Genomic DNA, 22,032 nt, shown 5'->3' with positions numbered 1-22,032 from the left:
TGGCGTGAATAGCTTTTTGGGACAAAAAGTTATGGTGGCGTAAGCAGGAACTACCCCATATATCCCAGGAAAGGCTTAGCATGGTGAGAAGGGAGGCCTAGCAGCGAAAGGGTTAAGGCCAATGCACGGTGAAGAATTGTTCACCATGTAGTTTAGTTGAACAGGGATACCTGTCTTGTAAATCACATTGTCACTGTAATTACCGCCCCAGTACATGTGTGCAGTGATCGAGAAGCTGCTGCAACTAGAGTTTAGTTTGTCGAAGACTTGTCTTTCATTATTCTTTGCAATGTCCTGGTTCAAGAGGATGGGCTTTGCAAGTGCCTAGACCTGCATCGGTATTTGTGTTAAAGTCCCAAAGTAGGGAAATAAAATGGATTAAGAAATGTGCCGCATTCTTGTGTATAAACAGTATAATTAGCTTTTTCCTGCTGCATAATTTGGTCAACCGCGCCACATAATTGCTGCCTAATTGCAGTGGCCTTGATGATCGTTGGTGTGGATGACCAGTGTGTCCATTTTTAGGTCTCGTGACCTATCAATGCGCATGCGCATTGAGAGAAGCGAGACTATAGGGCTTTAAACAAAGCTTACCTAACTGTGGCGATTTGCTGCTGTGCCCGTGGCTTTTAGGTCAATGCGCAAGCGCATTGACCTAAAATGCGCGTGCACATCACCAAATCGCCGTCTGTTCCCTCAGCCGCATTCCTCCCACACCTTTTGAAGTGAAGCTTAGCTTCACTTCAAAGGCCCCGGCTGCTTCACACCCTCATGCCGCTCTCCCCGCTCCGCCCCCTCCCCTGCCCGCCGTGTGCATTTCTCCTCCCCCCCCTCCCCACAGCAATGCCCTCCGTCTTGTTTCCTTTCTTGTTTCTCTGGGAACTTTGCACTCCGATGACGCTGAATGGAGTGTGTTTACATGCTCAAGGCAGGCTGGGCTCACCGGTGGTCCTACACACAGCAGCAGCTGGCTTTTGTGTGTGCCTCTAGCAGTCTCTTCTTATCCAGAAAGCCAATCTTTTTGGTTGCAAACTGTTCTGTGCCACAAATAAGGTTACCAGCCGTTCATTTGTGCCGATCACCATCTCTCTTACTCCTGATATTTTCTACTACAGATAGTTATCGGGCATGGAGATTAGCCTATTATTTTTTACATATTGGCACACAAAAACTACAACTCCCAGAAGACACTTTTTTGTTAAATCAAAGCTCAGTTCTACAAACCTGGTGTTCAGTGCACATACATGCAAAACCTGGCAACTTTGTAGTAAGCCACCAAAATCTCAGAGCCACGGCAATTCAAGCTCCGTGCATGCATGCAGACTGAGGAGGGTGCAGGGCCTGTACTTTGCTCCCACCTGCAGCCCGAGGTATCTTCTCACATGCTGCTTAAACTCTGTCTTTTTCTGCAGTACAAGCAATGTGCCCACCACAGGCTGCGTCCAGTAGCAGAGGTCGTTACCAGTTAGCAAAGGACTTCCTGATCAGTGATTGTCAGCAAAGCCCAAAGCTATAATGCAGGGCCCTGGATGCTTTTTGAAATGGGATTTCTCCGTCGTCAAGATGCGCATTGTCTGCTTCAGCCACCTTACACCTGCTGCCAGGGTGGTGTACTGGAGCTCGAAGCAATCTCCTCTGCGTTCGGCCCCGTTCTGATTACCTCTGAGTCCTCCACATCACCTGTTCTTTCGCTTTCTCGTTATATGCCCATATACATCTCCCATCACACTCACCCTCACTCACCCTCACCCTCGCTCACCCTCACCTTCACTCACCCTCACCCACCCTCACTCACCCTCACCCACCCTCACTCACCCTCAACCCCTCAACCCCTCACCCTCAACCCCTCACCCTCAACCCCTCACCCTCAACCCCTCACCCTCAACCCCTCACCCTCAACCCCTCACCCTCAACCCCTCACCCTCAACCCCTCACCCTCAACCCCTCACCCTCAACCCCTCACCCTCAACCCCTCACCCTCAACCCCTCACCCTCAACCCCTCACCCTCAACCCCTCACCCTCAACCCCTCACCCTCAACCCCTCACCCTCAACCCCTCACCCTCAACCCCTCACCCTCAACCCCTCACCCTCAACCACCCTCACTCACCCTCACTCACCCTCACTCACCCTCACTCACCCTCACTCACCCTCACTCACCCTCACCCACCCTCACCCACCCTCACCCTCACTCACCCTCACTCACCCTCACTCACCCTCACTCACCCTCACTCACCCTCACTCACCCTCACTCACCCTCACTCACCCTCACTCACTCACCCTCACTCACTCACCCTCACTCACCCTCACTCACCCTCACTCACCCTCACTCACCCTCACTCACTCACCCTCACTCACTCACCCTCACTCACCCTCACTCACCCTCACTCACCCTCACTCACCCTCACTCACCCTCACTCACCCTCACTCACCCTCACTCACCCTCACTCACCCTCACTCACCCTCACTCACCCTCACTCACCCTCACTCACCCTCACTCACCCTCACCCTCACCCTCACCCTCACCCTCATTCACCCTCACCCTCACCCTCACCCTCACCCTCACCCTCATTCACCCTCATTCACCCTCAACCCCTCACCCTCACTCACCCTCAACCCCTCACCCTCAACCCCTCACCCTCAACCCCTCACCCTCAACCCCTCACCCTCACCCTCACTCACCCTCAACCCCTCACCCTCACTCGCCCTCAACCCCTCACTCACTCGCCCTCAACCCCTCACTCACTCACCCTCACTCACCCTCACTCACCCTCACTCACCCTCACTCACCCTCACTCACCCTCACTCACCCTCACTCACCCTCACTCACCCTCACTCACCCTCACTCACCCTCACTCACCCTCAACCCCTCACCCACCCTCACTCACCCTCAACCCCTCACCCTCACTCACCCTCACTCACCCTCACTCACCCTCAACCCCTCACCCTCACCCACCCTCCCTCAACCCCTCACCCACCCTCACCCACCCTCAACCCCTCACCCTCACTCACCCTCACTCACCCTCACTCCCTCACCCTCACTCACCCTCACTCACCCTCACCCTCACTCACCCTCACTTATCCTCACCCTCACTCACCCTCACTCACCCTCACCCTCACTCACCCTCACCCTCACTCACCCTCACCCTCACTCACCCTCACCCTCACTCACCCTCAACCCCTCACCCTCAACCCCTCACCCTCAACCCCTCACCCTCAACCCCTCACCCTCAACCCCTCACCCTCACCCTCACTCACCCTCAACCCCTCACCCTCACTCACCCTCAACCCCTCACCCTCACTCACCCTCAACCCCTCACCCTCACTCACCCTCACTCACCCTCACTCACCCTCACTCACCCTCACTCACCCTCACTCACCCTCACTCACCCTCACTCACCCTCACTCACCCTCACTCACCCTCACTCACCCTCACTCACCCTCACTCACCCTCACTCACCCTCACTCACCCTCACCCTCACTCACCCTCCCTCACCCTCACTCACCCTCACCCTCACTCACCCTCACCCTCACCCACCCTCACCCTCACCCTCACTCACCCTCACCCTCACTCACCCTCACCCTCACTCACCCTCAACCACTCACCCTCACTCACCCTCAACCCCTCACCCTCACTCACCCTCAACCCCTCACCCTCACTCACCCTCACTCACCCTCACTCACCCTCACCCTCACTCACCCTCACCCTCACTCACCCTCACTCACCCTCACCCTCACTCACCCTCACCCTCACTCACCCTCACCCTCACTCACCCTCACCCTCACTCACCCTCACCCTCACTCACCCTCACCCTCACTCACCCTCACCCTCACTCACCCTCACCCTCACTCACCCTCAACCCCTCACCCACCCTCACCCTCACTCTCACTCACCCTCAACCACTCACCCTCACTCACCCTCAACCACTCACCCTCACTCACCCTCAACCACTCACCCTCACTCACCCTCAACCACCCTCACTCACCCTCACTCACCCTCACTCACCCTCACTCACCCTCACTCACCCTCACTCACCCTCACTCACCCTCACTCACCCTCACTCACCCTCACTCACCCTCACTCCCACTCACTCCCACTCACTCCCACTCACCCTCACTCCCCCTCACTCCCCCTCACTCCCCCTCACTCCCCCTCACTCCCCCTCACTCACCCTCACTCACCCTCACTCACCCTCACTCACCCTCACTCACCCTCACCCACCCTCACCCTCCACTCACCCTCACACTCACCCTCACTCACCCTCACCCTCACTCACCCTCACTCACCCTCACCCACCCTCACCCACCCTCACTCACCCTCACTCACCCTCACCCCCTCACCCCCTCACCCCCTCACCCCCTCACCCCCTCACCCCCTCACCCCCTCACCCTCAACCCCTCAACCCCTCACCCCCTCACCCTCAACCCCTCACCCTCACCCCCTCACCCTCAACCCCTCACCCCTCACTCACCCTCACCCACCCTCACCCACCCTCACCCACCCTCACCCTCACTCACCCTCACTCACCCTCACTCACCCTCACTCACCCTCACCCACCCTCACCCTCCACTCACCCTCACACTCACCCTCACTCACCCTCACCCTCACTCACCCTCACTCACCCTCACCCACCCTCACTCACCCTCACTCACCCTCACCCCCTCACCCCCTCACCCCCTCACCCCCTCACCCCCTCACCCCCTCACCCTCACCCCCTCAACCCCTCACCCTCAACCCCTCAACCCCTCACCCCCTCACCCTCACCCCCTCACCCTCACCCCCTCACCCTCAACCCCTCACCCCTCACTCACCCTCACCCACCCTCACCCACCCTCACCCACCCTCACCCTCACTCACCCTCACTCACCCTCAACCCCTCAACCCCTCACCCTCAACCCCTCACCCTCAACCCCTCACCCTCAACCCCTCACCCTCAACCCCTCAACCCCTCACCCTCAACCCCTCACCCTCAACCCCTCACCCTCAACCCCTCACCCTCAACCCCTCACCCCCTCACCCTCAACCCCTCACCCTCAACCCCTCACCCTCACTCACCCTCACTCACCCTCACCCACCCTCACCCTCACTCACCCTCACCCACCCTCACCCTCACTCACCCTCAACCCCTCACCCTCACTCACCCTCACAACACATATTGTGTTACAATAGGTGTCACATTTGCGAAAGATAAAACTATTGGCATTGTAAATAACAAAGCTATTAATTTCGCTATTTTCAAAACAAGCACATAAATAAAAAATGTGTCCTTTACAATACCAATAGCTCAAACTTTCCTAATGCGAGACCTATTGCATTGCTGTGCTTCTCTCCCCTGCTGCACTCTCCTGCTTTCTAGAGATGTGGCCTAACGACCAGAGCTGCCATCTAAGTCACGTAAATACAAAACATGTTGCATTCCAAATGCTATAGGTGTCACATTCGCGAAAGTTATAACTATTGGCATTGTAAATGACAAAGCCATCAATTTAGCAATTTTAAAAACCAACAAATAAATAAAATATGTCATTTACAAGACCAATAACTCCAACTTTTCTAATGCGAGACCTATTGCATTTCCAATGCTTGTTGGATATAATGTGTTAGCAGAAGTGATACTGGTCAGCCAAACTTATTTGTTGTGTAAAATACCTGAAAGGTAACTTTCTTCAGCGGCTCACCAAACTGGTTATGTTTCCAATATCCTTCGTTGCAATATTTCTTTCGGATTTCGAAAGGCGATACTAGGGGTGCTCTCGTTTGCTGGTTGTTTTGTATTCCTATTTCACAATGGCTAGTTGGCAGTTTTTTCTTGATTCTTGCTGGTTTGTGCTTGGGCAGGCAGTGATTTTCCGGATTCTGTTTTTGACAGTAGTCCTAACCTTGCAGTCTCCTCTAAAATCCATGAATGGATGATGACTGACATCTCTTATTTAACCAGGTAGGGCTGTGAAGAGGTGTGGCGCAGCGGCCAGGGTGCCTGACTCCAGACCAAGGGGTTCACCGTTCGATCACCGGCGCTGGCGGCAGGTCAGCCCAGCACCATGTGACTCTGGGCAATAGCTCGCTTAATCTTCCCGAGGGCCCCCAGAGCCGGGAACCCACTTAGGAGGTAGCTGTGCGCTTTACAAATTCATGGTTATTATGATTATTATTATTGCAGTTGTGCTTGCTGCAATCAAAAACAGGTTGGCAAACCAGCACAGTGCATGCCTGTTCTAGGTTGAACCGCCTTCTTTGTGCAATTGAAAATCTGAGCTTTGAAATTAAAAACTGTATTTAAGATGATGATACCATACTCCGGGCGAGTTCTTGGTAACTAATAGTACTATCAGGCAATCTGTACATTCCATGTATTGTCTTTCCTCACCCAATATAACACAATTGGGTTCTCACCCGCTCTTATTATTTCTATCCAAAACAGTTTCCAAGTAGTGTGATCTTGCAGTTTGTTCACAGTGTTAATATGCATTGAGGATTAAGGCATGGCCTGATTGCTCTCAGTTGATTTTCGACTATGCTAACCGTGCATGTTCTTCCCTACACACTTAGCATGTGTGATTTCTTTCTCTTTCTGTGTGTATTTTTGATGAGTGGAAATCTTTGGCGTGATGCATTGAATCGTGATCCCCATTATGTGTTACGAATGAAGGCGTATTGTTATATGCACTGCAAGATTCAATAGCTCTCTACTCCGGCCAGCTGAATACAAGTCTTTTTACTTTAGTAAGCAAGATTATGGAGCCTACTCTTTTGTTCAAATACATTCTTTTGTTTTTAGATGTTTCTCACCGTGTATCTCAGCAACAATGAACAGCATTTTACAGAGGTGCCGATCACACCAGAAACCACCTGCCGAGATATCATCGAACTATGTAAAGAACCTGGTGAAGTAGACTGTCATCTTGCCCAAGTATGGCGAAACTCAGGTATGGCATGCTTAAAACTCCATCAATCTTTAAATCCAAACCATTATTTGCTTGATAGATCCTTCCTCTTTCCCATCAACCATCACCTGTTGGTAAATTCAGCAATTACCTTGTAATTGAGACAAGTTAGATGTTGTAATATGACTTCTTTAATTTTATCTTTAAAATGTTTAATTTAAAACACCACGCATACTTGTTTGCAGATTATTGTGAACATTTTATTTTGTATTTCTATGGTTCTAGCTCCATCCATATTCAGGACATAAGCCTGATAATTGGCAATACCAGAAACGTCCCAAAAGGCCAGAGAGCATTACTCTCAAAACCGTTATACCTGAAAATTTACAAGGTCTAGTGTTATCAGGATTGTATTATCCGAAGGATTGTATAATACGGTGCCCTTTAAAGGGTTTGTGATGGTTATCAGATGTGTTTTAGATCTGCCTTGAGACAACTTTAGCTATTTTGCTAACCTCCTGTTTTCCCAAAAGTTGGGATAAAAATACCTAAAAGGTGTCAGGAATTTGAAAAATTGTGAACTCGTTTTTCGAGACAGTTTTGCACACACCTCTTCCACACTGATACTGTGTGTAACTTTTTATTTGTATTTTATTGAGGAATACAAAATAAATGACAACAACTTGCTATTCATCACGCCAGCTGGGGAACTAGACGCAGTTCCAAGCATAGTAATTGGGATATCTACCCACCCCTCCACCTCTTATGACGGAAGTCGAGAAAAAAGAAGCAAGCTGTAAAGTAAAGAAACTCTACCTCATCCATCCCCTAATAACCCAACTACCCCCTCCCCACTTGTTCACCCCCACACTCCAGTCAGCAGGACGAGATCTAACCCCACCACTACAAGGAACCAATATATTGTTCCATAAGGAACTGTTCGTTGAGCCCCAGAGCTGTCAGTAAGACATTTTCATAGCTTACTGGAGGGAGTTGCTAAGTCTCCTTCAAGGAGACCAAAGGCCCTCAACAAGGTGGAAGCACAGGGTTCGTCAGCCCTCCGCACATCAGCCCACAAACAGGCTTCTATTTAGCCTCAAATCACAAGTGAGTTTCATTCACATTACTGGTAAGCTGTCCCATTGATAAAAGTGACGAGTCTGAGGAACCACTGAGTGAGCCAAGGAGATTCTGTTCTCTTCCAGTTGTGTGCCTTATACAATTTACTAGCTCCTAGGCGTTGCAAGATTGTGTCATTCATGCGTCATCATCATTTCAAGTGCAGTAGGTTTCAGCCCCAAAAGCAGCACCTCTGGAGTAAAGGGAAGGGGGAACCCTAGCACACCTTTCCACCTGTCTGACAGTTGTTTCAAAAAAGCGCAGTGCTTGGGACAGTGCTGGAGGGGATGTGAGGCATTCGGGGATGTGCCACATATCTGGTAGTAGTCAGAGCTTGTATTTGGATAGATGTAGTGCAGGCAAGGCAAACCATACTTTAGAATGAATTTCTCTGCCCTGAGTGGATTTTGAAGATGAGTTTGTGCTCTTCTCTGTCTGTTCCCACTGCTTCCAAGTGATTTTCATTCCTAACAGATGTTTTTTATGCAAGGAACAGTAAAAACAAATTTGTGATGGTGCATATCAATTTTGGAATGAGTGTTTCGAATGGGGTCTTACCTCGTATGACCGCCTGATGAACCTCTGGGTTCATAACCCAATGGCAGATCTGGGCTTAGCGCAGTCCTTTGTCAGAAAGGTGGAACTCCGTTTGCAAAAAGGTTCTAGGGGTGAGGGTGCTGTACATATCTGAAGTCATCTGGCATCACCTCTCCCTCCATCCATGGATGGTCTCACCATCCAGTGCTGGTATAAAGACGTCCTTGTAATGAATTGGGAAGGACTCTGTCACTAGCTGTTGGCTGCTACAAAGCTATAGACGCCATCTATGCCATGTCCAAGAGGGGTGTTCAAGTATGTGTTGCATTGCCTTTATTTTTTACCCAACCAGATGAATTCCTTCAGGGGTCTTTGAACTATGACACGGTCCATTTGCCTCCAGTTCTTTTCAGGCTCTAGCATAGACCATTCCACTGCAATCCTCAGTTGTGTGGCATAATAATAGGGGGAAGGGGTCTTCTTGGCAAGTCAACCACCTACTTCTCTGGACTGAACTAGCAATCTCTTAAGAATCCTAGAAGTCTTACCTTTTCATATGAAGTACAGTAATTGTTTCTGGATATGATTTTAGTATGGGGTGTCTATCCACACTGGCAGTGCCTGAAGAAAATATTGGAGTCAAGGAAGAATGTCCTTTTTGATGGCTTTAAAACCGGTTATTCTGTAACTTCAGGTCCCGCCTAATTGCTTACATTGGTGGGGGGAAGTTGGCATTAAAGAATTCCCTGGTAGTCTTAGGAATGCGAACCGCTGTGTATTTAAGAGACTTTTTGGTCCAGCAGAATGGGGGTTCCCGACTCAATTCGGTCACTTTCTCCTCTCTACGAGTAGAGTTCAGGGCCTCTTATTTGATTTGTCTAATTTACTTTTGTAGCTAAAGACTGACTTTAATGTCCGCCCCATAACTGCAGGGAGGGAGGACGGTTAAATCCCAAACATGAGCAGGACATTATATGCATACAAGGATATCTTATATTCTTGGGCATTGAAAGTCATCCGAGTCACTGAGTCCAATTACCTAACCAGTGAAGCCAGTGGCTCAATAAAGAGGGCAAAGTGTAGGGGTAAGAGCGAGCACCCCTGTCTGGTGCCACTGCGTAACTTAAAAGCTTAAGAAGTTCAGCCATTCAGGTCGACTGACTGACAGGTGGGCATAGTTAGAGGAGAACATGTTAAAAAAAATTGGTGAGCCCAAGAATTAGTTCACCCGGTCGAAGGCCTCTTATGCATCTAGGGACACGAGTAAAGCTAGGGTCTTTTTAACTGAGATCTTTTCGACCAGGTGCGGAGTAGACCTGCTATATCGTGCATCTCATGCCCCTGAATGAATCCCCTCTGGTCTGGATAGACCAGGGTGCGAAGGACCTCACCCAGGCAGGTGGCCAAAGTTTTAATGTAGAGTTTTGCATCAATATTGAGTAGGGCTATATTGGGTGATGTTAAGTACAGAGTTGGGCATCCTTCCTTGCCCTACCAGCAGGACTTAACTAATCGAATCACCTATAGAGGTCATCGTGGTGCTATGCTAGTGCAAAAAGTGAACAAAGATATTTAAAACGCACCTGGCGGGAGACTTTACTGGAGGCACACTGCATCTTCCTGAGCATTTTTCTTAACCTGCCCTCGGACCTCGCCGCACCCGCTCCGCGGGTGCCGCATCGCCGGCCTGTGAGTGGGGCTGGACACTGGACCTTGCAGGGAGCAGAGGAGTGCTGCCATTGGGCTGAGGGCTGCAGCGGGGCTGCGAGCGTAGCAGGGACTCCATTGCCCAGGAGTCCCTGCGTGACCGAGTGAGAGCTTCCGGTCCGCTCTCCCTGTTGGCCCGCCCACCGCCCACTAGGAGGCCTTTTAAAAACCCCTGCCCCTGTTGTAACTTTGGGACGATATTTAAAACGCACCTGGCGGGAGACTTTACTGGAGGCACACTGCATCTTCCCTTTGCATTTTTCTTAACCTGCCCTCGGACCTCGCCGCACCCGCTCCGCGGGTGCCGCATCGCCGGCCTGTGAGTGGGGCTGGACACTGGACCTTGCAGGGAGCAGAGGAGTGCTGCCATCGGGCTGAGGGCTGCAGCGGGGCTGCGAGCGTAGCAGGGACTCCATTGCCCAGGAGTCCCTGCGTGACCGAGTGAGAGCTTCCGGTCCGCTCTCCCTGTTGGCCCGCCAACCGCCCACTAGGAGGCCTTTTAAAAACCCCTGCCCCTGTTGTAACTTTGGGACGATATTTAAAACGCACCTGGCGGGAGACTTTACTGGAGGCACACTGCATCTTCCTGAGCATTTTTCTTAACCTGCCCTCGGACCTCGCCGCACCCGCTCCGCGGGTGCCGCATCGCCGGCCTGTGAGTGGGGCTGGACACTGGACCTTGCAGGGAGCAGAGGAGTGCTGCCATCGGGCTGAGGGCTGCAGCGGGGCTGCGACCGTAGCAGGGACTCCATTGCCCAGGAGTCCCTGCGTGACCGAGTGAGAGCTTCCTGTCCGCTCTCCCTGTTGGCCCGCCCAACGCCCATAACGCCCACTATATCCAAGACCTGTTCTCCCGCAGCACGGGACGCAGCTCGGGGCGAAGACCGGGCGAAGAGCGGGCCGTTTGAGGCCGTTTGAGGACGGAAAGGACTGGACTGGGCCCCCCCCCCCTGACTAAATCGTGATCACACGCGCAAGTTTTAACCATTTTATATTTGTTTAACATTTAACATGTGCTCACGGGGTACTCGTAGTAAAACTGCCAAGGGAGGGCTAAAATCCAATGGGACACTCGATGATTTCATTGTCAAGACCAACATAGCTATTGACAATGAAATCACTAAAATGCAACATAGTGTCACTGGAGCTAGAGGCAGCGCGAAGATTATCTCAGGACTTAGCATTTTCTAAAAAATCATCTTTAGGCAATATTGCCTCGGCTAAAACTCCTGAACGCCTGTCCGGCCCCCGGCCCCTATTAGTTCAGGCGGACATCCACCACCCCTCATTAATCCCTCCACCAGAGTTACAATCTATTCCTTCGTCGATATCCCCTAAGCTCACCCAGCCTCTGATGTTAAAAACCCCAAGTTTAATTTTGCCTATCTCCAAACAATTTGACATGTTAAAGCAGCCAGCTAATGTTAATAAAAGGGATGCTGCACACTTAAGAAAACGTCTTGCCAGGTCAGTTTATGCTCGGAAAAAGGCCAAAATTGCGAGGGCACATTTTTTAAATAATCGTCGTCCCCTGGCCTTAAATAGAGCAGGCACTAGTGTCGCGCCGACTAATACTTGCACTTCTGGTGTGGACACTGGTATTAGTATAGATAGTACAGACCTAGATCCAAAAACGGTGGAATTACTCCCGAATCCTGTTGAGGGAGCCCCTGAGGTATCGCTAGGTGAGTCTGGTAAGTCACAGGGGTGTGATGAAGGCTTCATCAAAATTGTATGGGACACATTGAAGAGGCTTCTATCCCCCTGGAACTCCGACTCTCACGAATTAAAAACAATCTATTAGAAATGGACAAAACAATTGTCACTCTAGCTAGTCTTGGCCTAAAGCAGATGGAGGCAAATACCCTACTTGATGTTGAGAGCATCCCACAGGCCCCAGTTGCACTTATACCGGCCCCACCCTTGCCTAAACCCAAACCTATACCAAAACCTCGCACTAAGGACTGTAACCCTTTAGTTATTAACCCCTATCCTAATGCCCCAATTCCTTGCCCCTTACAGAATAAAGTACCTACAAAAATGGGCTCTCAGGTTAGCGCCCAACAAATAAATAAGAGTGTGAATCCACGCACCCACTCCAAGGGATTTAGAAATGGAAATAGTCACAACTTTCGTGGAGGCTACATTGATTTACCACCAGATGCCAGGTCTTATGTTGCAGTGTTGGTAGGCGTGCCTGTTCTGGAGCCATGGTCTCAAGAGGATCATTGTTCACTAAAGAACAAGGCTATTCATTGGCTTAATGTAAATAGACAACTACCGAATAACCTCAGAAGTAACATCCTAATGGTTCGCAGGGTTCCATGGGTAGGCCCATCACCCAAGTCAATCCCGGGTGATTGCATAGTTATTTCCTTCGCGGACCCAAAGACTGCTCACCATCTATGTTCATGGGATGTACGAAGCGATAACTCTGGTATCACTGTTAAGCCACTTACTTTTTTTTACCCCCCACGACCACATACAAACCTAGGAGGGAATTGGTCCACAGTTCATAATACCTTGTGGGGTGGACGTAGGGTGGGCTGGCAGGGTCAAAATGGCTGGTGGGAAGGGGTCCCCACCTCGAACAGGTTTGGTTGCCTTGACGAGGTCGATTGACTTCGGAGGGCTAAAGTATTAGCTCACAATTCGGAATCCATCCCCATCCCTGTGCTTTCTGTCCCTAGCCCTCTAGAAGTTTGTGCAGAAAATGTTGTTCCCACTGAAGTAGCAGGGCCAGCTCTAAGACCTGCAATTAGGCTTTCCATTTCTAATCCATTTGAAACACATGTGGCTATTGATACACCTTTGGAAAGCCCACAATCTGTTTCAAAACCTGTAATTGGCTCTATTGAGATCAGGGTTGAAGAGGCAGGTCTATCAGAGGCAACACCCCTCAGAGTCCTAGTGAGTCCGCCAAGGGTGGCTTTTTGTAACATAGTCGGGCCAAAGGGAGGTATGGTACTGTCCCCTGCTGCGCCTGTACGAATGATCCCTCTGGTAGTTCCATCATTGGATACATCAAACATACTGTCTTGGAATGTTGCAGGGGTCAGGGGTAGTTTGAATTCAGAAGATTGGTTGGAGTTTGTGGACAATTTTGATATCATCCTGCTACAGGAAACTTGGGCACCCGACCCAGTCCATAGAGTAGGCTTTGTAAATTTCTTCAAACCAGCTATCAAGGGTGCCAAAGGGCGCGCCTCCGGGGGTCTCCTGACTTGGGTGAAACAGTCATCAGGATATCACCCTTCGGAGATCACTGTAGACAACCCGGACCTTCTGGCAATCAAACTGAGCAAAGAGGGCTATCGGGACATGATTATTATTAATGTATATGCACGGGGGCTTCCAGGGGGCCGCTGCCCTGCTGTGTTGGATGTATTGGATCACCTCCTCGCAGGACAGGCCAGAGAAGACTTTATCCTCCTGGCAGGCGATCTTAACTGCACCTTCGAGCCACTACATGTAGCTGGAGACAGCTGGGGCTCTGCAGAAGATGCAGCCTGGAATATTCCAGATTTATTGTTAAATAAAACTGTTAAAGCTACTGAGGCCGCGTTGAACTGGATGGCTCTGTGTCTCACCCAGGGGCTCAGGGCAATAAATGGTCGGTCTAGATCTGACTTGGGTGCTAACTACACCTTTGATAATGGCACGAGGAAAAGCAGGATTGATTTCCTGCTGAAGTTGGAATACTGGCCGCAGCTGGTTGATATGGAAGTTGTACCTCGCCCAGAAAGCGACCATAACCCCCTTGCACTTAAATTGAGGTTGCCAGGTATGAAGAGATTAAAAGAATTTGATATCACCCGGACAGGGGATGTTTTCCTGACTAATGACCGTAGAAGGTTAAAATGGTCTAGGCTAGCGGGGGATGAGACCTTCCATGAGAGCGTTGAGACCGTGGTTTCTAACACGTCTAGCGAAATTATGCGCGAGGAATTGCAGGGGGGTGGATTTGTAAATACTGTTATTGACCTCCACGAGCGTTGATTTAATGAGCTCAAATTCCTTCTCTCTCTACCAGGTCAGAAGGGTACTGCTAAACAGAATGCAATTCGCCAGAAATGGTACAACAAAAAGTGCAGGGAGGCCCACAGACAACTTGTTAAAGAGGTTAAGTCCCGAAATATGGGCGCGGTTAAGGCAGCCAGGGAGCAATACAAGAAAGCTCAGTGGGAAGCCAAACGGGAGTGGGAGGACATGTATTGGTCCGATCTTCTGGACGCCTCCACCTCAAATAACCAGCTTAGGTTCTGGAATCTAGTGAAATGGGGTAGGGACTCTGACTCGCGCATCCCTACAAACCATGTATCCCCTGAAGCCTGGGTGACTCATTACTCGGCCCAATTTTGTGCCGAAACATCTGAACCTCCCTTTAAATTGGATGAGGTATTTCTGTCACCCATTCGAGGGGAGAAACTCATTTTCACAGAAACCGAGGTGGAGCTAGCACTTGGTCTGTCCCAGCGGGGTAAAGCACCAGGTATGGACCTAATTCCTGCTGACCTGTTTAAAGCCAACCCCGCTCTTTGGGTGCCCTACATAACAAAAATTGCTAACGCAATAGCCAAAGGGGCAAGAATTCCTAGGTCATGGAAGGGTGCGGAGATTCTCCCAATCCACAAAAAAGCGATAGGTCTAATCCGGGCAACTATCGCCCGATTAGTCTTATCGACTCCCTCCAAAAAATCATTGCACGCATGGTTTTGAGTAGAGTTCAAGGCTGGATTGAACTAGAGGATATTCTATCTCCCATGCAAGCGGGCTTCAGATCCGGAACGAGCACCATCGATCAGGTGTTCAGATTTTGCCGCTTTTATTGATCTGAAGTCCGCTTTCGATCTCGTGCCGAGGGTACGAGGGTAAAACTGTGGTGCGTCTTGAGGGACTTGGGTCTACCAAGGGAACTCCTTGATCTGATAGTTAAAATGCATGAGGATAACTACGCTAGGGTGAGGTGGGGAGGCCAGGGACAAGTATCAAAATCTTTCCCCGTGACCCGTGGCATCCGACAGGGTTGTGTCCTGGCCCCAACACTCTTCCTGCTATTCATCGATCAAGTAGTCAAATTTTTCGCAGACACTCCCACTGACGCCCCCTTGTTGGCAGGGACGAGGTTTCCAATGCTTATCTTTGCTGATGACACTCTGCTCCTCTCAAAAACACGCAGCGGTCTGCAGCGGGCGCTGGATCGCTTTGAGGAGTTTTGTGCCATCAATGATCTTAGGGTAAACGTTGGTAAAACCAAGTTCATGGTTCTTAGCAGGAGGCATTTTGTCCGTAGCTCCGTAAGTTTGAGTGGAGTCGACTTGGAGCAAGTCGAAACCATGACGTACTTGGGGGTCACCTTGGACCGTCGCCTGGGTTGGAAAGATCAGGTTGGTGCCCAACAGCTTAAACTTGCCCGACTCACTGGTTGCCTTCTGAGTGAGCAAAGGAGATCAGTTACTAAACGGGTTTCCCCAGCGCTAAAAATCTATGACACTAAGATCAACACCGCAATCTTGTATGGTGCTGATCTCTGGGGTTATACTGATCTCTCCAGCCTATTCAGAACCCAGTGCAAGTTTTTGAGGGGCTTGATCGGGCTACCCCAATCGTCACCTTCTATACCTCTATGTTTGGACATGGGATGCAACCCTATCAATAAGATGGCTAGATTTAGACTGGTGGCCTTCTGGAGGCGTCTATGGACATCCCCTGACCTTACCCTTTTTGCCAGGGAATTGGCCAAAGTTAGGTCAATTGGGGGATCTGGGAGCATTCCCTGGTTAAAAAGTGTAAAATCCATCCTGATTGAAATGGGACTTGAACATCTGTGGATTTCTCCAAGCACCAACGTTTTCCCATCCAAACAGGATTTCAAGGCATTGTATTGGGCCTCAGTCCGTTCATTGTTAATAACGGCCACCAGTTCTGTTGGTCTCACGGGGAGGTTCCTGACCATCAAGTTGGATCCCTCCCGTGAGACCTACTGGGATATCATTACCAAACCACAGGACAAGAAACTTTACCACCAGTTTCGGGTAGGATCACTGCCTCTGAATTCCTTTATAAAAAAATGGGCTAAAGGAGCATCTGAATTTTGTAGTTGTTGTACAAGTTATAAAGAAACTGAGGGTCATTTCCTGTTTGCCTGCCCGATTTATTCTGCACCCCATACAAAATGGCTAAAACCCTTGTTCCAGCACCTCCCTCTTAGAAGGTCCTCGGAGGCTATTCAGGTTTTAAAAACCAATACCTCAGAGTTGATTGTGGTGAGTACAGCCAAATTCCTAGGGTGGGCCTGGGCAATTAGGGCAAGAAGCAGATAACTTGTTAGGGCCTTTTAATTTCCTCATAAAGGCCTCCCCACACCACTCTTAAACTAAATTTCGGGAAATATTGTATATAGCATGAGGTACGTTTTTTGTATCGTTCGTCTGTCTCACAAATTTTAATACAATCTGGTCAGGTTTGTCTTGTATTTCTGTATGTTTAATAACTTTTTAAAGATAATGTGTTGTTGTTTTTAAGGAATAATGTAAGTATAATGAATTGTGTTGTAATATTGTCTTTTATGATTTTGATATCGAAATAAAGACTTTAAAACCTGAACAAAGATGTGAGTTTTGGGGCCAGTTTGCTCACAAATGTTTTGGAACATTGTCTTTTGTGTCGGTCTTCGCTAGGGGTTTTGTTCTTCTTTAACGATTTATTGTCCTGCTTGTCCGTGCCCACCTGGATAGGCTGTTGTATCTCCTCCCTCTGCTGCGCTTTAAGTTTGGGGATGGGCTCTGTAACAACAGAGGCGAGCGAACCTTTCACAAGAATCTGCTCTGTCATCACATTTGTATGTTATAAGGAGGTATGAACTCCTTAAAAGAAGAGGTGTTATTCACACAAGGATCTAGGTTAGTTCTTCAGTATCTTCACCATAATCTAAACATGCACTATATATAGCATACATAAGTCTGTAATAATGCTGTAATCTCATTTTCCATTAGTCTTGTTTTACCATCACTTTTAAATTCTCCTACCAAGCTGTCCTTGTTCTTTTGTACCATTAGAATTGCCATGTATAATACCACTTTGTGATGTTTTGAAATAGGCGCATGGAAAAACAAACAAGTAACAATACAAACATTCAAAAACAATGTCATATTTAATTGTTTCTTACAATAGGAGTGTAAAAAACGACCTCGTTGCAAAACAGATTTTATTTTACATTTAAAAAAAAAATAGATTGCACAGTATTTTTTTATACATTTGAGGTCCTCTTTAGGAATTCACTTACACCTCACTTCCATAAGCTTATCCTGTTATTTTTTATGCTTCCTCGAATCATCAGAGTCTACCACTACTGTTTCTAAGAGTTAAACGAACAGTAGGGGGCATTTAATGTTTAGGGAGCATTATTCATAAAGCAAAATTATCTTGATTAACTTATAACTGTTAGGCATTTAAACATAGAGAAAAATGAATAGGGTGAAGGCATTTTGGAAAGTCCCCTATTGTGTCAAAATTTCTCTTTATGGTTGTCCACCTTCAAATTACTTGTTGCATAATTTTACTTTGTTGTTCTTGCCAACCTGAGCTCTGAAATGCCTGCATGTACCTCTTTTTCAAATCTAATTACTACCTTTAGGACACCCCCGTGCCGCACGGCCACCAGCTGCAGCGTGTGCCACCCGCCACCCGCCTGCCTCGCTGACCCTGCCGCCGCCGACTGACCACGCCCCCTGCCGCCGAGCGGAGTGGTCTCCTGCGGTCGGGGCATCTATTGCTGTGTTCGCTGCTCTGTTGCCTTTTTAGGCTTTTCTGCCCCGTGTTTCTCCTGCTGTGTGCCCCTTTGCTGTAACTGTTATTGTATTTGTTGTTATTGTACTTCTCATCGCCTGTCCCCCTGTACTTGCTCCCCTCCGCTGCCCCGGTTTCCTCCCGCCCCGCTCCCCGCTTCCCGCCTCCGTTGATTTGCCACGCCCCCTTTTTCTTTCTGTGCCCTCCCCGCTCCCAGCTGCTCCGCCCTCCCTCGCACTTGGCCATATATGGCGACCGTGCGACGCAGGTGAGTGTGACCTAGCTTTAGGACACCCCCGCGCCGCACGGCCACCAGCTGCTGCGTGTGCCACCCGCCACCCGCCTGCCTCGCTGACCCTGCTGCCGCGACTGACCACGCCCCCTGCCGCCGAGCGGAGTAGTCTCCTGCGGTCGGGGCATCTATTGCTGTGTTCGCTGCTCTGTTGCCTTTTTAGGCTTTTCTGCCCCGTGTTTCTCCTGCTGTGTGCCCCTTTGCTGTAACTGTTATTGTATTTGTTGTTATTGTACTTCTCATCGCCTGTCCCCCTGTACTTGCTCCCCTCCGCTGCCCCGGTTTCCTCCCGCCCCGCTCCCCGCTTCCCGCCTCCGTTGATTTGCCACGCCCCCTTTTTCTTTCTGTGCCCTCCCCGCTCCCAGCTGCTCTGCCCTCCCTCGCACTTGGCCATATATGGCGACCGTGCGACGCAGGTGAGTGTGACCTAGCTTTAGGACACCCCCGCGCCGCACGGCCACCAGCTGCTGCGTGTGCCACCCGCCACCCGCCTGCCTCGCTGACCCTGCCGCCGCCGACTGACCACGCCCCCTGCCGCCGAGCGGAGTGGTCTCCTGCGGTCGGGGCATCTATTGCTGTGTTCGCTGCTCTGTTGCCTTTTTAGGCTTTTCTGCCCCGTGTTTCTCCTGCTGTGTGCCCCTTTGCTGTAACTGTTATTGTATTTGTTGTTATTGTACTTCTCATCGCCTGTCCCCCTGTACTTGCTTCCCTCCGCTGCCCCGGTTTCCTCCCGCCCCGCTTCCCGCCTCCGTTAATTTGCCACGCCCCCTTTTTAGGTCTCGCGACCTATCGATGCGCGCATGCGCATCGAGCGGAGCGAGAATTCAAGCGGCGAAAACATCATGAAACCACCAGCTTTTTGCTGGCGTTTTCATGGCGTTTTCTTGCCGTTCATGTGAACCACGTGAGCAACATGCACGCGCATTCACGGCCAGGGCTTCTCCTCCCCTAATTATTCATGGCCGGCCGCAGGCCGGCTGTACTTTCACTTTCCCGCTTCTCCTCCCCTAATCATTCATTCCCGGCCGCTCACAGCACATCAAAGGGCTTCGCCCAGCGTGCGCTCTGCATTCTCTCCCCAGCCAGCTTCCCCCATCCCTCGCACCCCCTCCTCCTTCAGGCCCCCACCATTTGCTGTTTGCAAACATCGCATGTCTTTTTCTGGGAGGCGATGGCTACCATTGTCTTTTTGTCATTTAGACAACCCATTCGTCCCCCTTTCCTACAACAGCCTCTTTTTACAGCTCTAACGGGTAGAGTAGATAAAACAATGGAGACGTAGAACAAAACGCTTCACACAGAACAGCGTTTGTACACGATTACTGTTACCTCTCAAGTAAATTGTACTCCCTTTTTCGGTCTCCGTAGGCTAAAATGTCATGTCGACCCTAGGAACTGCATATCACGCTCGACCTTCGAAGCGAGCACTTCACTGGTGAATCTTTCAAACTATGGCGCACTTTTTAAAGACTGGACATACGCACTGCTTAATACTGGAATCGCCGTAAAACATGATTAGAATTGACTCAATTTTTGGGACATATATCATATAATCATATAAACTCGCTCCTTTTTTTTTTTATAGGAAACCTGTGTTAAAATCGCAAATTCTATTTTACACAACGTTTTTGCAAGAGGAAATCTTTGCTGGTTACGGCATTTCACATTACAGAAAAATCCCACAGGTGGGTGTGCTGCGTGTAAGACTGTCGTGTATCTTGTGACCAACGAGACGTAGGGGAGAGACATGAGAACACTTCTCTTTGCGAAGACACATCACCATGCTGAATGTTTAACAGTAACCGACGCAGGTGGCATGTTATATAGATTTTCACGTGTGCGTGCCTACAAGTGACGCATGGTCTTCATGTCAAGCCTCACATGTGGCGTGTGCCTTCATTTCAAGTCTGACATGGGCTTTCTCTCATTACCACTGAAAGCGTTCAAACTACTGCGCAATTGTTTATTTATTAAGGCAGACATTAAAGCGTTTCTGTTTGTTCGTTTGGGTCACAAGTGCAAACTTTGTGTTTGCGGAATTTCTGTGTGGTCAGGTGTGTGTGCGGTCCTGTGCCTGTCAGTTTATCAGTTTGTGTGTACGCATGTGTGTCCCTATCTGCGGTGTTTTTTTTTTATTTATTTAACTTTTTATAGCCTGTGTTTGCGAATGAGCGGTATGCGCAGGTGTGTGTTGCACAGAGTACCGAAAGGCATGGAAAGTTTCTAAATACCAATAAATCATGTTAGCTAGTTTTCTGGCTAATCACCGCGCGCAAATAAAGCCACACATATTTTTATTAATCCATTACTGTGTCCTACAGAGAGGGGAGGGAGAGCTGGGGGAGGGGACGGATGGGAGGGGGAGAGAAAGAGAACAAGCATTGGCATTGCCAATAGGTCTCGCTTGTGGGACCTTATAAGTATTTAGTTTTGCAGCACAATATCCGATTATGCAACAAGGATATTGTGCTGCAAAACTAAATACTTATAAGGTCCCACAAATGCGAGACCTATTGGCAATGCCAATGCTTGTTCTTGCTGTGCCCTCCCCGCTCCCGCCTCCCAGCTGCTCCGCCCTCCCTCGCACTTCGCCATATATGGCGACCGTGCGGGAGCGCCGATTGTGCGCCGAAGGCGCGCCAAAGGTAAGCCCGTCTGCGCCCGTCCGCGCCTGGACCGCGCCCAGTGCCAGAACCCCTAGCCCCCGCAGACCCCAGCCCTCCCGCCGGACGTACGACGCCACCACCCTCAACGCACTCAACACCGGCTGACTCCCGGAATGTCACAGAGCCACCCCGAGAGGCACCCACGGACCCTTCAGCTGCCGCTCATGCGAGTTCACCTGCATCCGGACCTGCACTACACCCACACCCACCAAGACCAAGACAAGCAACAACAGCAGCCACCTGAAGTGCATCCTGCTCAACACCCGCTCCGTCCACAGACACGCCGTCGAGCTCTGGAACCTGCTCGACACCACTTCACCAGACGTCGCCTTCCTCACGGAAACCTGGATGAACGCCTCTTCAGCGCCCGACATCGCCATCGCCATCCCAGACGGTTACAAGATCATCCGGAGGGACCGCAGCAACCAGACCGGAGGAGGCATCGCCATCATCCACAGGAACATCATCCGCATCACGACCAACGCCGGCGACACCCTGACAACCACCGAACACCTGCACTTCCAGGTCCACATCAACCCCAAGACCACCCTCAGAGGCACCCTCATCTACAGACCCCCGGGACCACGCACACAATTCAGCAAAGACTTCGCCGACTTCATCAGCCCGCACGCCCTCCCCTCCGCCGACTACATCCTCCTCGGGGACCTCAACTTCCACCTGGAGAACAACAACGACCGCAACACCACCACCCTGCTGGACAACCTCGCTAACCTCGGACTCAAGCAGCTGGTGACCACCCCCACCCACTATGCCGGACACACACTCGACCCCGTCTTCTCATCCAGCAAGGACATCACCTTCAGCCACGCCACCGGACTCCACTGGACGGACTACAGCTGCGTCCACTTCAGCTTCAGAAGGACCACGATCCACCACCACCAACAACAAGCTGCACGCAGAAGCTGGAACAAGATCACAGCCGACCAGCTCGCGACTTCCCTGAGCAAGAACCCTCCCACCAGCACAACGAACCCCAGCCAAGCTGCCACCAACCTCACGAAGTGGATCAGCGACTGCG

The 22,032-nt window shown here is 50.3% G+C and overlaps 1 protein-coding gene across 3 annotated transcripts in view; it reads left to right on the top strand.

The window, feature by feature from the left end:
• TP53BP2 (tumor protein p53 binding protein 2) overlaps positions 1-22,032 on the top strand; it is a 273,982-nt gene that overhangs the window by 55,017 nt on the left and 196,933 nt on the right. For 2 of the 3 annotated variants that reach the window (XM_078649843.1, XM_078649842.1), the window contains exon 2: positions 6,779-6,926. In XM_078649843.1, the coding sequence (XP_078505969.1) occupies positions 6,779-6,926 (148 nt within the window). Of the gene's footprint in view, positions 1-6,778; positions 6,927-19,912; positions 20,013-22,032 lie in introns of those variants that run through there. The other variant, XM_078649844.1, reaches the window with a different exon arrangement.

Source organism: Lissotriton helveticus, chromosome 6, assembly GCF_964261635.1.
Source record: "Lissotriton helveticus chromosome 6, aLisHel1.1, whole genome shotgun sequence".
Classification (NCBI taxonomy): Eukaryota; Metazoa; Chordata; class Amphibia; order Caudata; family Salamandridae; genus Lissotriton; species Lissotriton helveticus.
The sequence above is the reverse complement of the archived record's forward strand: the minus strand, read 5'-3'. Positions and strand labels throughout refer to the sequence as shown.